Here is a 15,862-nt window from a genome sequence, read left to right on the forward strand (position 1 = left end):
ATTGGACCACTCCTTCAACAGGACTGTCTGAAAAATCATTCGTGGCAATCGTTTGCATTTGTTGCTTTACCACATTAGAATTAATTTGCATGAAATTGACCAATTCAAACGTCGTTTGTCACGCTTATGTGTTGCATATGTCCATATAAGGAACCAGAAGAAAAATATATTAAGTATTAATGGTCCATTCAAAGAACATATTAGCTGCCTAATAAGCTGGCATGCACAGCTTCCCTATTTACCATTCGCAAAAGACATGGCATAATTACAGATTTAAAAGACTCGACACTTTCAAAGACTGTGTGTGCTCTTGTGTATGTGTATGTGTGTGTGTGTGTGTGTGAGTAATAATGATGTGATGAGTCCCTGTGCGTCAAGGCTTAAACCATAATAGTTTCATAATACTAAGGATGAGTTATAGGTATTCAATTCAATATCATAACAAGTGTCTTCAGTGGCTTTTAACAGGACCACTGCTCCAAAATGAAAATCTGAATAAGGATAATGATCGAGAAACACTACTGCGAAAGAGCACTCTAGCAAGTAAAAAAAAAAAAAATCAATAACAGCATGTTCGCTTCCAGTTTCCATGCTCGTGGTTTGACAGATTAAAATGACCGCATGCTGAACAACCTCTTTTAATCTCAATCATCATAACATTATTGACCGCTCACAAACAGGCACAAACTGCGTAGAGTGGAACTAATCAGCTTGATGTTGCTATTTATGCGGTTATGCCATTTCTGGCACGGCGATTCAAAAAAATAAGAACTGATTTAATAGCACTAGGAGGAAGCAGGAGCTAAAACAGAAACTATGAACTAGAAATCTCTACACTATCGCTTTCATATAATAATATGTCATCTGGGATGCATCAATACTGAAACTGGTATCAGGTATAGGTCCTATACCATGCTTGTTTACACACTCATAAAAAAACAAAAATGCTGTGGTACCATGCATCTGATACCATGTGACATTATCTGATGTTAGCTTAGTGTACATGGTCGCACTAAGAAACAGGAGATGACATCACTTAAAGTATCCATGAAATCAAAATGGCTTTTAGGAAGGTTATCTATAAGCCAGTGTGCTCCAAAACACTGACAAAATTTCGCATTTAGAAGATATATGCATTCAAAATGTCGCTCGACAATTTTGATGACATCATTCTGCACTTTAGAGTCTCATCCGATTTTCTGGCCAATCAAATGCTCTCTAGAATCTAATCTGTTCAGCCACGAACATTATAAAAATCACCTTGCCGAAGTTTCCATTGTTTGGAATAGCGATTGGCTAGTTAAAAAATGGAGAGGAGTCACTCGATGTGTCCATCCCTGACTTCCTGTTTCAGTGGTGATTACGTCAGCACACTGAATAATGCTGCACGTTTCAAGGCACTTCACAGGGACAAAGTAAAGGAGACTGTGCTGTAAAAGCTACTACAGCATTTTCCTATAATACAAGGTAACCTGATAATACACACGTCAATTTCAGTAAAAGAGTGTGAGGATCGCCAGCCTGAGACAACAGGGCAGTTTCAGTGAGCGTAAGGTGCCGTGAAGTGTGTGCACGCAAATGTTCGCTAGCATGGAGCAGTGAAGTGAGTATAAGACAGAGAGAACACTTCACTTCTGCGAGCACTGAGTACTGAGAAATTACACGCTACAATTCACTTGTGTGAAATTTATTCATGGCCAAGTTTTAATGGTCACTGATACAGCTCTGTACACTCAGTTCGACCGCCCTTACACTCTCTATTAACGATATTAAACGCCGTAAAGTCTTAAGCCTAGTTCACACTGCACCGACAGACGCAGACCAACGCCGACAATCACCAACTTTTAAAAGCTGGCGTGTTCATGTTCATACTGCCCCAGATACCAACAAACTTTTTTACAGACAGTCAGACTGTTTTAAAAATGCATGATCCTTTTACCGCAATCAAATATTTACTATTAGTCCTGTCTTTACGTGACCTTTTTCGCCGGAAAAGATGAAGAGTGAAACAAAAGAGGTTGGGGGTGAAGCCTGGGTTGTTGCGACGTAAGCGACAGGACACTTATTTAAACTTATACAGAGAACTGCAGATAGAGGATGTGCAAAGCTTTCAAAAGTTTGCCCGCTTTGCCCCAACAACGAGAAATGAAATCTTAAGGTAGGCTATGTGGTAAGCTAAGACCATTATTAGGTCATACGTTTTCGTAAAAATATCGTTCATAATGTAAGTTGTAAACATTTCTTGCGACGTCGCTTCTTACTTCATGGAACTGAATACGGAATATTGCATACGGTTAGCGGGTGATCCGGATTAAAACCCAAACACAAGAGTAGATGAGTAGATCTTTACCATGGGTCACAATAAACCATTTTATTTAATTAACACATCAACACATAATTGATCCTCTTCTGTCTGATTCGTCCAGAAAGCTGCCATTTTACCCACGACAACCACGGCTAGCAACCTAGCGCACAGGCTTTCGTTTCTATGGAGTTTTCAGGGACGCTTGCCTCATCGTCAAGGCAACGGTTTGTGCCCAGGTCAGATTAAGTCAGAGTTTGTTGGAAAATCATACCACACTGCTCAGACATTCCACCACAGACAAATGCAGATTGAAAATGTTCAGTCAGTGCAGACGGTGACAGGGTGAACTTTCAACAGAAAGCTAGCAGCAACCAACATAAACAGAGCTAAATAAGATGTTCCGTGTCGACCCAGATTGCTTAATTCTAAGTACGTTACTCATCAGTATCAGTATCGGTATCAGTAAGCACCAAAAAAAATTTATATTAGGTCTGAAAAGATGGGATTGATGCATCCTTAGTGGTGATTTAAAAACTAGAAAGAAAGAGAAAGAGGGAGAGAAAGAGAGAGACAACAAGAGCGAATGACAGAGCAGGGACCTTAATCAATACTTTCACTCCATCACACTGTCTCCTCCTCTTTTTATACACGTCATATGACACCATGCAGTGACATGAGCACGTCCGCAAAGAGCCAGACAAAGAAGACTGATCATGTGTGGAGGAATGTGAAGTTGAGGAATTCACATGTACACCTTCAGAATTCCTTTACCTCTGCTGCTCAGGACACAGGAACACATCTGTCTCTTTAATAACACAGATTCACAGCCGTAATGGCATAGAATTCTCTGCACTGCTTACACGTACTATACAACTGTTATTGTTTTTTCTACATTTCAATATAATATAGCAAAGCCTAATTTGGACAGCAAATTCTCATAGCCTCAAAGACGTCCCTCTGTTTATGGTCATCATGCCATTCATTTCATTTTATCTGACAAGAGTGAAAAACTGGCCTCCTGGCTACAACACGACCTCCAGAAAAGACGTTTTATGAGACGTTTCGTCGGCGTCCCATTCTCACCAGTGTGTACAAATGTGCACTAAAATATCCTGAATGGAAAAAAATCATCGATTCCAAAGAAAATGCCTTTTCCTGCTGGCCAAGGCAAACAAAGGAATGCATAAAAACCCCGCTGAGCGATCGTTATTGACATGTCTAAAAATAGCACCTCCCCTTTTATTCTCGTTATTTATTTATTTCCTCATTCTCTCTCTCTCTTTCTCTCTCTCTCTCTCATCTCAGCCCCTACTCCATACACACACTTCCAAAATTTAGCATTCAGTTGCCTGGCAACGCCGGCCTCAAAGGCTACTCGCCTGAACACGGGGGCCGCCGTCTCGTTCTTTTTTAAGGCACAGCAAACCAGTGAGAGGGAGGAAGGGGAAAAAAGACAGAAAAAGGGAGTAAAGTCACAGATCAACCTCTTCCTCCTGCAGTCTTTCCAGGCTGGATTCCTTGGTGGCAGAAGAGCTAGTCTGAACACAGGCTAATTGCATAATCATCACAAGTGTTCGGGTCCACTGGGGAACTGAAAGAGTCTCATTTCACATGTATTATACGGCTCTGCAGCTGAAAAACCTCATTTGAGTTTAGTGGTCTCTTTTTGTCAGGCTGTAATTGACCTTCTGGACGTGTAATAACACTGGAAGAGCTTCATTTGGAGTGTCATTTGCACTGAGCTCAAGAGAGTGTGATTGGAGCTGTTTTATTTATTTATTTATTTATTTTAAAACTAGGGGTTTAGCCAGGTCTCTCAATAAAAAGCTCTGCTTGACTCTATGGAGGCAGTGCTGATCCGGACCTGATTCCAGCATGGAAGAGCGGCTCAACTCATCTGGCAATCAGGAATCTGTGACTAAGTCACTAAGTACACACTGTTTCAGTCACTCATGGCTGCATCTGGACTTGTTTCTTGCGCACTGCTGTGGGCAAAGTGAGACCCCCAGTGACATCCAAATGCTAATCAAACCACACTGAAGCAACTCACATAACCTATGCTATGTACTAGGGATGTAACTGAATACAAATCCATTATTCAGATTGAACACGTGATGTGTAATAAACTAATACAAATACAGATATGAATAGGAGGTGCACTATTTATTTTTCAGGTGTTTTTACCTTCTTCTTTTTTTTTTTTTTTTTAGAAAGATTAGCCAGATAGGTTAACAGGGCATGAGACTAAAAGTGTGCATTGAAACTGGGATCCTACAGAACGCAAACACATGCATTTGCAATGCATTCACAGCTTTTATTTATGACACGCTGACAATGTTGGAATTTCTAACTCTGGAGGTTTTTGCTCCCCACTTCAGTCACCTGCCAGCTTGCTCTCCCATAAAACAGTTACTAACTGTGGAGAGTGAAGACTACTATGTACTTCCTCCCAGACATGTGAAGTCAGCCAACACCATCTTTTCGAACTGCTGCATCACAGGGCTCTGAGGAAAGCGCTGTCTACCCTCTTACACATACATGAGCTTACAGATTGGCTAGTGTTGCTATGACTGACAGTCGAGAGAGAGTACGCCTTTCCTGCCCAGACAAGATGGACAGTTTTGCTCCCTCGGCTCCTGGCCATTGTTGGGATTCGAACCAGCGACAATCTCTGAACAATTAGGCAAACACTCTTCTGTTAGGCAAACCTTGTGTTTCAGGTAACGTCCTATATTAAATCCAAATACAGATACTCTTCAGACAGCACCCCATTCCCTTTGGTATTACATCTTGTTTTGGGTTTGTTTGTTTTTTTGCATAATTTATGCACTTAATAAGTGTGAAACTGTCACCACATAGACCACAAACTAATATTTCCCTCTTTCAGGCCATGAATCCTTGCAGATTCGCCTTGCAGGTGCTTTGAATCTATTTACTGTAGTGAGGAAGTGTTAAAAAAAAAAAAAAAAGGGAAGCGTAAATGGAAATGGAAATGTTATGATTAATAATAATGATACAAGTTCGCCCAGAATTCCTACAGGTCTCACTCCAGGACTGTTTCTATTTTTACTAATAAAACCTCTGAACACTAGGTAGGGCTCTTATGAGCACATATTATAATAAGCACTTATTGTAACACCATAAGCAGTTATTTACATGAATCATTAATCTTAGGTAAGGTAATGTAGTAGTAAGAGGGCTGGACTGCTCAGTGAGATGATGCAATCTGTATGCACACATTCTTCTGTGAATGTAATCTACGGTGTACCACCATCCTGTAGCAGACCCTCTGTCGTGACTTTATCCAATCACATGCATTTATGTACATTATTGAGACCAAGAGACTTCCTACAGCTTTAAAGACATTCAGTCACAAAGGGATGAATGTTATAGACTTTAACATTTCTTTTATCATTATTATCATCATTTGTTTTTCATTTATAGCATTATTTAATGTACGTTTTCTGGTCTGGTCTGATTAGGAAGTGATTAAAAGAAAAGCCAATGATAATATCAAAATGTTTAAAGAAGAGTGGACAGTACGCATTTATTTTCCCCGGATTGTCTCATCTGTTCAGACCACTTGACATTTGACAAAAGTGCTAATGTGAAGCACCATTGAGGGAAAAAAAAAAACATAACTACTTCGAATGAACCTTTCCACAAAATTCAGTTCTGATGATGAATAAAATAAACCAACTCAAAGTTCAATAGGAAAAGTCCATTAGAGTGCTAGTCCATAATCTACAGCCCAAAAGCATGGAAATGAGTGCTCATTAAGATTAGTCTGGGATTTAGCTCAATATAAAATGCTATTTAGTGATGCAGAGATGGGAAAAGAATATCTGGGAGAAGATCCTGGATGGGAAATCAAAGACAAAATAAAACAAATCCCACTGTCAGATACTACTGTTAACGTTCCTGTGAAGTGCCTTGAAAATTCAATGTGTTGATGTAATTTCCGCCAAAAAGGAAGTCAGAGCGGGGCATATCATGTGGCTCCTTCCCCTTTTTAAAACAGTCAATGCCCGGGCTAAGCTGTACTTCACAGTTAGTACCATGGATTTTTATAATGTTGGGGGTGGGACACTTCAGATTCTAGAGAGCATTTGATTGGACAGAAAATCTGACGAGAAGCTGAAGTGCAGAATGATGTCATCAAAACTGCTGATCTGTACCGGCGGTAGACAGAGACTGTAACTTCCGAATGCATATATCTTCGAAATGCGAATTTTGTCATTGTTTTGGAGCACTCTAGCTTATAGATAACTGTAAGTCTAACATATCCATGCTAAAAGCCACAAAAGCTATTTTGATTTCATGGGGAAATTTTTTTTCTAATATTTTAAATAACCGAATTACACTGAAAAAAAAAAAAAAAAACATTTCTAGAATCATTTTTCATGTATTTTTATGTTATGAAGAATAACCCAAGGTATGTTTAAAATAAAACAACTGTTAGATATATTTAATGTGTCTTATTATATTTCATTTATAGTCACAGACTGTTGTCACAATTCAGTCATGTTAGTTGTTCATCCAGACCTTTATATTATTTTAGGATTTTTATGTAATTGGACCTTCACAATTTTTATTTGAATACCCCTGCTCCAAAGAGTAATTCATTTTGACCCCAGGGGAACCTTAAAACAATATTCTGGGATGAACCCTTTCAAAAAACAAGCCCTTTTTAAACGACTTCCATCTTATGCAACAAACATTCTTCAAGGAAACTTAGTCAAAGGCTTATGGACAATTACATAACCCAAAAGTATATGATTCAAAATGACACTCTTAGAAATAAAGATTAAATCTAGAAGGGTTCTTCAGTTTGTCTCTCTGGGGAAACCCTTAAAAGCTCTTTTTTAAAAATTTTTATTTAGAATTGTCTACCCAGACTAAACCCAAAGGAAGCTTTAGAAGCTTGATTAGCCAAAGAAAAAAACTTGTAATAATGTAGCGCCTTAAAATGGGTCTTTGGTGTGTAACTTTTGTGGACACCTTAAATATTGAACCCTACAAGAGAATTTTCTCTTTCAGAGCAGGTTCCAAGTAGACCCACAGTTGGAGTTTAAAGCACCCATGAGATGGCCTGAGAGCCATGATTTGATTATTTATCTTGATGTATAGTTTTGAAACAGGAAACCAGGTAGGGAATGTATTGAAGAGCTTAGAGGATTTCTCACTGCCGTTATTCTTACTCCCATTGTGACTTTGTCATGTTCGCTTTCCTAAAGCAGAGGTTTACAACCAACTTGAGTTGGACTGGTAGTGAGCTATGGGTCATTTGTCACCAGGGTGTTACAGCAGATTTTTCCCTCTCTCTCTCTCTCTCTCCCGCTGTGAGCCTCATGAGGCAACGAGGGCACTGGGCTTCCCACGGGGGAAAGTAAAAAAATGTCTGTCATATAACAAGAGGCAGTGAAATAAAAGTATTGAGAAATGAGCTTTCTGGACAACTCTCTCTCTCTCTCTCTCTCTCACTCACACACACACACACACACACACACACACACACACAAATAAACCTCCAAATGTCATTTCCTCACCACGCTATACAAACACATTAGCTGTATATTAACTGCACTTCACAGCACATAGACCATCACAGTTAGTGCAGCCTGTCATGTTTTTGGCCTGAGATCAAATATGTTCAAGCTGCGCTCAAAGATTTGTAGGGAGAATAAGTACAAGGGTTGCTCTGGAAGGGGAATTAATGTTCAAGAAGCTGCATAACTAAAACTACACGAACCACCTGTATTAGCTGCTACTGTAGATCAGCTGCAACTAGAGCATTTGATTGGATGCAAATTGGACAATACGGTATGTCATCAATTTGTTTCAAATAAGAATGTCTATGAAACCTATTTTTGTCACTTTTTTCATGACCACAATCCCAAGAGACAAGTATAAAAAGCTCTACAACACCTTTTTTGATTTCATGGGCACTTTAAGAACACTTAACAATTACCAAGAGCCTCTAAAGGACTTAATAAGTGGATTATAGCTGCCATGTGCTCCATTATGGAGCCTTCACGCCCAGTCTTTCAAAGAATATATATATACTGTATAGACTACAGTATATGCTGTATGTATGTGTGGTTTGTGTGTGTGTGTGTTTCATGAATTCATAGCATGGCCTTACAGTTTGTTTGAATTTTGTTCTTACACACTGAACCTCTTCTGTTTACTCTCATTCATCATTCTGTTTACTCTCTCATCTCCTTCACTGCACATTTTTGGCAAGCTCTTGCAACCACTCCAGAACATTTTCTCTTTTAGACAAGCCAACTTTACCCTTTGCTAGTTATAAGTTTGGAGAAACATGCAACTGCTGTTTGCCTCCACTGTTTGCTGGCATAAACCTACACACACTTAAGCATACACACAGCTGCATCCACACGCTGTTTTACACAGACGCTACGTTAATCGTATAACCTAGCATGGTCTGTGATTACAGTTTACATTTCCCCAGGCGACTTTAAATTAAACAAGTATAAAAATTAATTATTTGTCTAGGTAACATTCTCTTAAAATAGATTAGTTCATACCAGCTTCATCCTCATCCCAGAACCTTTCCAAACCCCAATTCTTTACCTGTCAACTGTCAGACCTGGTCTTCGTAGTGTAATATAAATAGCATAGATGACTATCTTACCTGCTCGGGGAGGTTCTAGAGTGTGGTTCTCGATTCTGTCTTGCATCAGTTTGCGTCCAGTCCAGTCAAGGCCGACGTCTTCAGCCGGGTCTGAGCTTGAAGCTTCTGTCACTGTAAGACAATATGAGATGAGAGAGTGGATCTATTTACATGGTCAAACTTTGACATTTTCTACTATATATAGTTTTGACACCTGGCATCTGATCACAAACTGAGCTGATTTGCCTAACATCCATTTCTCTATGGCATGAACTAGTTATTTAAAAATGTGATCAAACAGCGAGAAAATCACACTTAGTTAGCAAAGTTTTAGACTTCTTTAGACTGATAACTGAATTTACCAAAGTGTGTGTGTTGTTTTTTTTTTAACATTTGGTCACCCACCCACCAGCCAATTCTCCCTTATCATACGACAGCTGCCAATCAGAGAGGGTCAAGGCTAACATGTGCTTGTGGTTTTCTGAGACACTTGAAGCCAACCAAACTTTTCAATCTTTTCAAACTGCTGTTCATGCTCTGTCACAGCACACTTGGAGGAAAGCGCAATCTGCCCTATTCCACATACATGAGCTCACAGACACCTATGATTAGCTAGTGTTACTCTGATTGACAGGTGAGAGAGAGTGCACCAATGGTCACCAACCCTCTTCTTTGAGATCCACCTTCCTGCAGTTTTCATCTCCAACCAAAATTGAACACACCTCTTTTAATTGATCAAGAACTTCGTAAGGTTAGGTGGGCACGATTACGATTGGAGCTAAAGTCTTCAGGAAGGTAGATCTCCAGGAACTGGGTTGGTGACCACTTCAGTATGCCATCCTTCCTACCTCGAGAGCATGGCCATTCTGTTCCCTCAGCTACCGGGGAACTGAGGTATCATCGGGATTTGAACTCACAATCTCCCAACGATAGTGAGAACGCTTTTCTCATTTAGAATATTTTTGTCTGTTTTCCAGAATACAGCTACAGCAACTTCTGACAGGATTTCACAGCCCACCACAAATATAACATCATTACACCAATTCAAGAAATAAACAATCACTGAAGCTGCGTTTAATTTGTTAAAGCGAAAAGACGTTAAAACATGTCTTTGATGCCTGACAGCGGAAGAATGAACAGAGATTCCTAATACGAAACAAAAACATTTACACACTGCATTATAAAAACAATCACACTTCACACAGGACACACACACACACACACACACACACACACACACGATCATTATTTTTGCTCTGTGAAAAACATGAGTGGGCCCGCTTGGAAGCGCTTTTGACTACAAGTAGTATTTTCATCAAACCTCTGACTGATTTGACTCACCCTTGCAATGGTGGCGAGTCACTTGTATTTATTTACATCACTGATTCACATTGGCACTCTGAATCATCACAAGATTAATTATGACAATGAGTAATCACATGATAATGCAGAGTACCGTTAAACATTATGACAAGTTGATTTGATGGGCCACTTCTGTGGTGAGTCATGATTTCTGAAGAAAAAAAAAAAATCCTGGGAAATTATGCTTTCTGAAAAAGCTAGCTTACAGCAATATGCAAATTAATACATAAAGTTAATGAGAAGAAAATAAGAACACATCTGGCGCAACAAATTTTCATATATTGAGCTATTTGGATTTGCATCGAATTTCATTATGGATTAGTCGGGTCTGTGACATCACTGTGGATAATCCCCATCAGTGATGTCACTTCACCGTGGTGAAGGGCGCACGGTGGGTTAGTGGTTAGCACGTTCGCCTCACACCTCCAGGGTTCCCCTGGCCCGATTGCCACAGTGGTCCTGTGTGTGTGGAGTTTGCATTTTCTCCCTGTGCTGCGGGGGTTTCCTCCAGGTACTCCGGTTTCCTCCCCCAGTCCAAAGACATGCATGGTAGGCGGATTGGCATGTCTAAAGTGTCCGTAGTGTATGAATGGGTGTGTGAATGTGTGTGCGCCAAAGGAGCCTCCCCTGGCGCACCCTGGTCACCATTCAGTGTCATACTGCTGAGCGGCTAATCCTTCCACCACGATGGTTCCACTATGAAGTGGAACCTCGACACGAAAAGAAGAAGAAGACAGTGGTGAAAAAAGCATTTCTATGAATGTGTGTCAATCAAACAGCGCGCAATAGAAAGGAAGCGCAATAAATCTGACTAAAATATTCATTTTGATCAAATATGTTGTTTGATGCTATATAATCATTAGTTGCAGCCCTACTCTTCTCTACATACCTATGTGCAGAAATGTGAAAAAATAAGTACACTCCAGGGAAATTGTTGGCTTTTCTGACATATTTGGGCAAGTAAACATTTGATCATCTTTGAAACAGTGGCTATTAATGGAGTTGATATACTTGAAAAAAAATAGGAAAATTTTTTCAAAGCTTTTTCAATGATTAATTCAACAGAAATATCAATAGATGTGATATTCTTCTGTGGAAAAAGTAAGTACACCCTTGGCCTCAGAAGCAGGTATTGCCCCCTTTAGCAGAAATAACTTCTTGCAGGTGTTTTGCATAATTGTCCAACAGGATTGCTGGAATTTTGGACCACTCTTCCGTGCAATATTCTTTCAGTTGCAAGATGTTTGAGGGTTTTCTGGCATGTACTGCCCGTTTCAAATCCCCCCACAACATTTCAATGGGATTTAAACTAGGCCATTCCATAACCCTCCATTTCTTCTTTTTGAGCTATTCCTAGGGAAATTTTTGTGCTTAGGATCATTATCCTGTTGAAACTTTCGGTTCAACTTCAGCTTTCCAACAGATGGCCTCATTATTTTCAAGCACTCTTTGATATGATGCAGAATTCACAGTTGAATCAATGAATGCAAGCTGTCCAGTCCCTGAGGAAGCGAAGCAACCCCAAACCATAACATTTCCACCACCGTGCTTCACAGTTGGTATGAGGTGCTTCTCCTGAAAAGCTGTCTTTGGTCTGTGCCCAACATGTCTGCTGTTATTGCGGCCAAACAACTCTGTTTTCGATTCGTCTGTCCAGAACACATTATTCCAAAAGGCCTGGTCTTTGCCTATATGCTCATTGGCAAACTGTAATCTTGTTCTAATGTTCTTTTCAGACAACAAACATGACCTCCCATGCAGGTCAAATTTGTGCAATCTCTTTCTGACTGTAGAAGCATGCAATTTGACACCAACAGTTTCAAGACTTACTAGCACATGCTGTGATGAAATTTTGGGGTTCTTGGAGACTTCTTTTTGCATCAGACGGTCTGTTCTTGGGCTGAATTTGCTTGGACGGCCAGTCCTGGACAAACGCTTGAAATCTGGGCTGCTATTTTCCTTACAGTGGAATGATGTATTTCAAATTGGAGATATTTTTAAATCCCTTGCCAGACTCATAGACATCCACAACCATTTTTTCTGAAAGCCTTATAGAACTCTTTAGATCTTGGCATGATGACACCACACACCTCAATATCAAAGGGAACACCAGACACTAGATATGAGAGCGGTATAAATAAGACAGGTTCCACCTGCACTCTTTAAGCATGTTCTATTCACTAGCACAAAATCTTGAACACCTGATTCTAATTTTATGGATGTGAAGGTGTGATAAACGTAAGAGTGTACCTATTTTTCCAATGTGACTGATCTGTTTTTTCTTAATTTAAATTTTGAAAATTACTACACAATGTAGATTTTATGTGTCATTTGATAGAGTGTATCAAGTTTAATAATAGGCACTGGTTCAAAGTTGATCAAATGTTTACTTGTCCAAATATGTAAAACAATTAAACAATAGGGGGTTTACACAACAAATAACCATTTCCATAGGGTGTACTTATTTATTCACTGTATATGACATGGTTACTTGCAAAGCAAGCACTAAATCCACAATTGGCATTGTTGATCAACTTAGCCAAATAAAACTAGACCAGTATGTCATCAAAAGAGGTTTAACCTTAAAATGTCAACTCAGATTTTCATTTTAACATAAAACGAAACAGGTGGTAACAGGCTGGTGGTCCTTCGAGCCTTTGAAGCTCAGATACAGATAGTAGCTACGAGTCTCTTTCCAAAAATGTGAAGCCTCGTTAGTTCCAATTTTAGGAGTGGCATTTGTATTCTCATCAGCAGCCAATCTTTTGGATGAAAACCAAGATTAATATTTCTCCCACTTCATACACCATGCTTGAGTCAGTTCTTCAAGTGAATTATTTGTGTAATTAGGTTGACCTGGTCAATACATCATAGCAGGAGCGAGATAAAAAAAAAGACAAATTTTAGCGCAAATGTATATACAAAAGTCATTTTCGGTTCCTTCTGCAAACATTCATACATGGTGCCTTTGCTCAAATGAATCTCCGAGTGGCCAAAAACATCTCTTATCTTTCTCCCTTTCTCAACCTCTTTACTGGACATGCTTTATTTGGACCCTCCATTTTGCCAAGCTATATATGGAGAAAATCAACAGTGTGCTTTACTGCCGTCCCTCCATCATCACACTATAAAAATCAAAATGGTTCCAATGCCACACACGCAGACGAGCAGGTTTGTGGCATGGTGGGTAAAATCACCGGCTAAGTGATACACATAATCATGCCGAGATGGGGAGGAGGGGGTTTATTGTAGACATGATTGATTTATGGTTCAGGAGAACATGGTGGTGGTCACTCTTGGCCAAGAATGGTGCAGCATGCAGGCGTGAAGAGAACGTGGCCCAGAGCCATATGCAAGTCAAATGAGCCCCCATCAACATCAGCGTACGGCAGACATCACACGCATAATAAATACAGGCTTTTAAAAGGTTCTTCAGGAGGGGAGGGGGTAGTCCTGTGGATGATTAATGATTCTATGAGACACCGTTAACAGCGAAACTCCAAATTGGAAGAAAGATCGTTTGTATCTTATTAATGTCACTGTGGCTTGAAAAGGTTCCGGTTTTCTGTGTTTTATTCTGTTTGATTTAAGCTTTGAGAACCAATTTGTTTCCTCATTCATTCTTTAAAACGCATATTTGCTATTTGTTACTTTATCAGTTATATATCAGTACAAACTGATCTAATGCAGTCTTTCATCAGGACAGGGCTGTCACACTGAATTCCTTCCTGGGCCATGATACTTAGACCATGATTTTTCTTTAAAAAAAAGAAAAAAAGTGCAATTTAACAAAGAAATACGTAATACCACTGTTAGGTTTTTTCGTAAGGAGACTTTTATTTAACATTTATGGGTTTCTTGGTAATATGACAAGCTGAATTGTTTTGTTATATTAATTTATGTTATTAACTTTAAGAGAGTCAGAAATCGAGGATTGTGAGGGAACAACTGTTCATAGCTGTTTATACTTGTCTCGGAAATACTACAACATTAAATGATGTGACTATAAACAGTTCAAATAACTTTTTGCCATTCATTAATGCATTAAAACTTTTTAATTTTTGGTTAATTGTTGTATATGAAGAATAAAACATTTCAGGATGTGCTGTAATAATCAACTTTTGGGGGGGAAACAGAAACTCTGCTGTGTGTCTGGCTGCATTACACCATTCTGTCACTGATGTCTATCTACACAGTCATAACATTAAAACCACCTGCATAATATTGTTTAGGTAGGTGGTACGTGTCAAAATAACATCCACATGAATGCCAGGACCCAAGGTTTCCCAGCAGAACATTGCCCAGAGCATCACACTGCCTCCGGCAGCTTGTTTTCATCTCATAGTGCATCCTGGTGCCATCTCTTCCCCAGGTAAGTGATGCACATGCACCCAGCCATCCACATGATGCAAAAGAAAAAGCGATTCATCAGACCAGACCTACTTTTCCCATTGCTCCATGGTCCAGTCCTGATGTGTCCATTGTAGGCGACAGGGATCAGCATGGGCACTCTGCGGCTACTCAGCCCCATATGTAGCAAGCTGCGATGCATTGTGTGTTCTGACACCTTTCTATCATAGCCAGCATGAACTTTTTCAGCAATTTGTGTACAGTAGCTCTTCTGTGGAATCGGACCAGATATGCTAGCTTTCACTCCAACGCGCGTTAATGAGCCTTGGGGTCCATAACCGTGTCACCAGTTCCTTCCTTCCTTAGATCAATTTTGGTAGGTACTAACCATGCATACTGAAAACACCCCACAAGACCGGCCGTTTTGGAAATACTCAATAACCATTTGGTGATGGCTAGCCATCACAATTTGGTCCTTCTCAAAGTTGCTCAGATCCTTACACTTGCCTGTTTTTCCTGCTTCCGACACATCTTCAGTAACTGACTGTTCACTTGCTGTCTAATATATCCCACTCCTTGACAGATGCCATTGCAACAAGATAATCAACCTTATTCGCTTCACCTGTCAGTGGTTTTAATGTTATGGCTGATCAGTGTATATTGCTATCATCATGAGACCTGGAAGTGTTGCGGGCCAACCAAGAAGTGGACGTTCACGAGCATCCACTGACGAAGGCACAACCAACGTGGTGCTGGCAAATATAGTCCCCTATGTATGGAGAATTCTGGGACACCCTATAAACGGTGGCATTATTGTCCATACCATAAGACTCATTTGAGGAATCAGTAAGAGTTCTTTATTCTACCTTTATAGAAAGTGAGAAATGTATGGTGCTAGTGTTAGATGCATGAAGGTGTCACTGGTGTTAACTGAGTGTGGTAAAAAAGGATGTTATAACTGGATTCATAAAGCACATGTACTGTATATTAGACCTAAAAATTCCAAATCTTATATATATATATATATATATATATAATGTAACTGAGTATCCACACATGCATAATGATATAACATTACATTATTTATCTCTGGAGAAATTTATATATAGGATTTTTAGTGTGTCATGTTGCATACAGCACAACAGCCACAGCACTCATCTGAATTATATAACACTTACATAACCTGTATGCCCTGCTTCCCTTCTTTG

The 15,862-nt window shown here is 39.6% G+C and overlaps 1 protein-coding gene across 1 annotated transcript in view; it reads right to left on the reverse strand.

Moving 5' to 3' along the window:
* LOC108260433 (sodium/potassium/calcium exchanger 3) overlaps positions 1–15,862 on the reverse strand; it is a 43,401-nt gene that overhangs the window by 24,866 nt on the left and 2,673 nt on the right. The window contains exon 2 of the mRNA XM_017460727.3: positions 8,964–9,074. Within this exon, the coding sequence (XP_017316216.1) occupies positions 8,964–9,074 (111 nt within the window). The remainder of the gene's footprint in view (positions 1–8,963; positions 9,075–15,862) is intronic.

This window comes from Ictalurus punctatus, chromosome 28 (genome assembly GCF_001660625.3).
Source record: "Ictalurus punctatus breed USDA103 chromosome 28, Coco_2.0, whole genome shotgun sequence".
Lineage (NCBI taxonomy): Eukaryota > Metazoa > Chordata > Actinopteri > Siluriformes > Ictaluridae > Ictalurus > Ictalurus punctatus.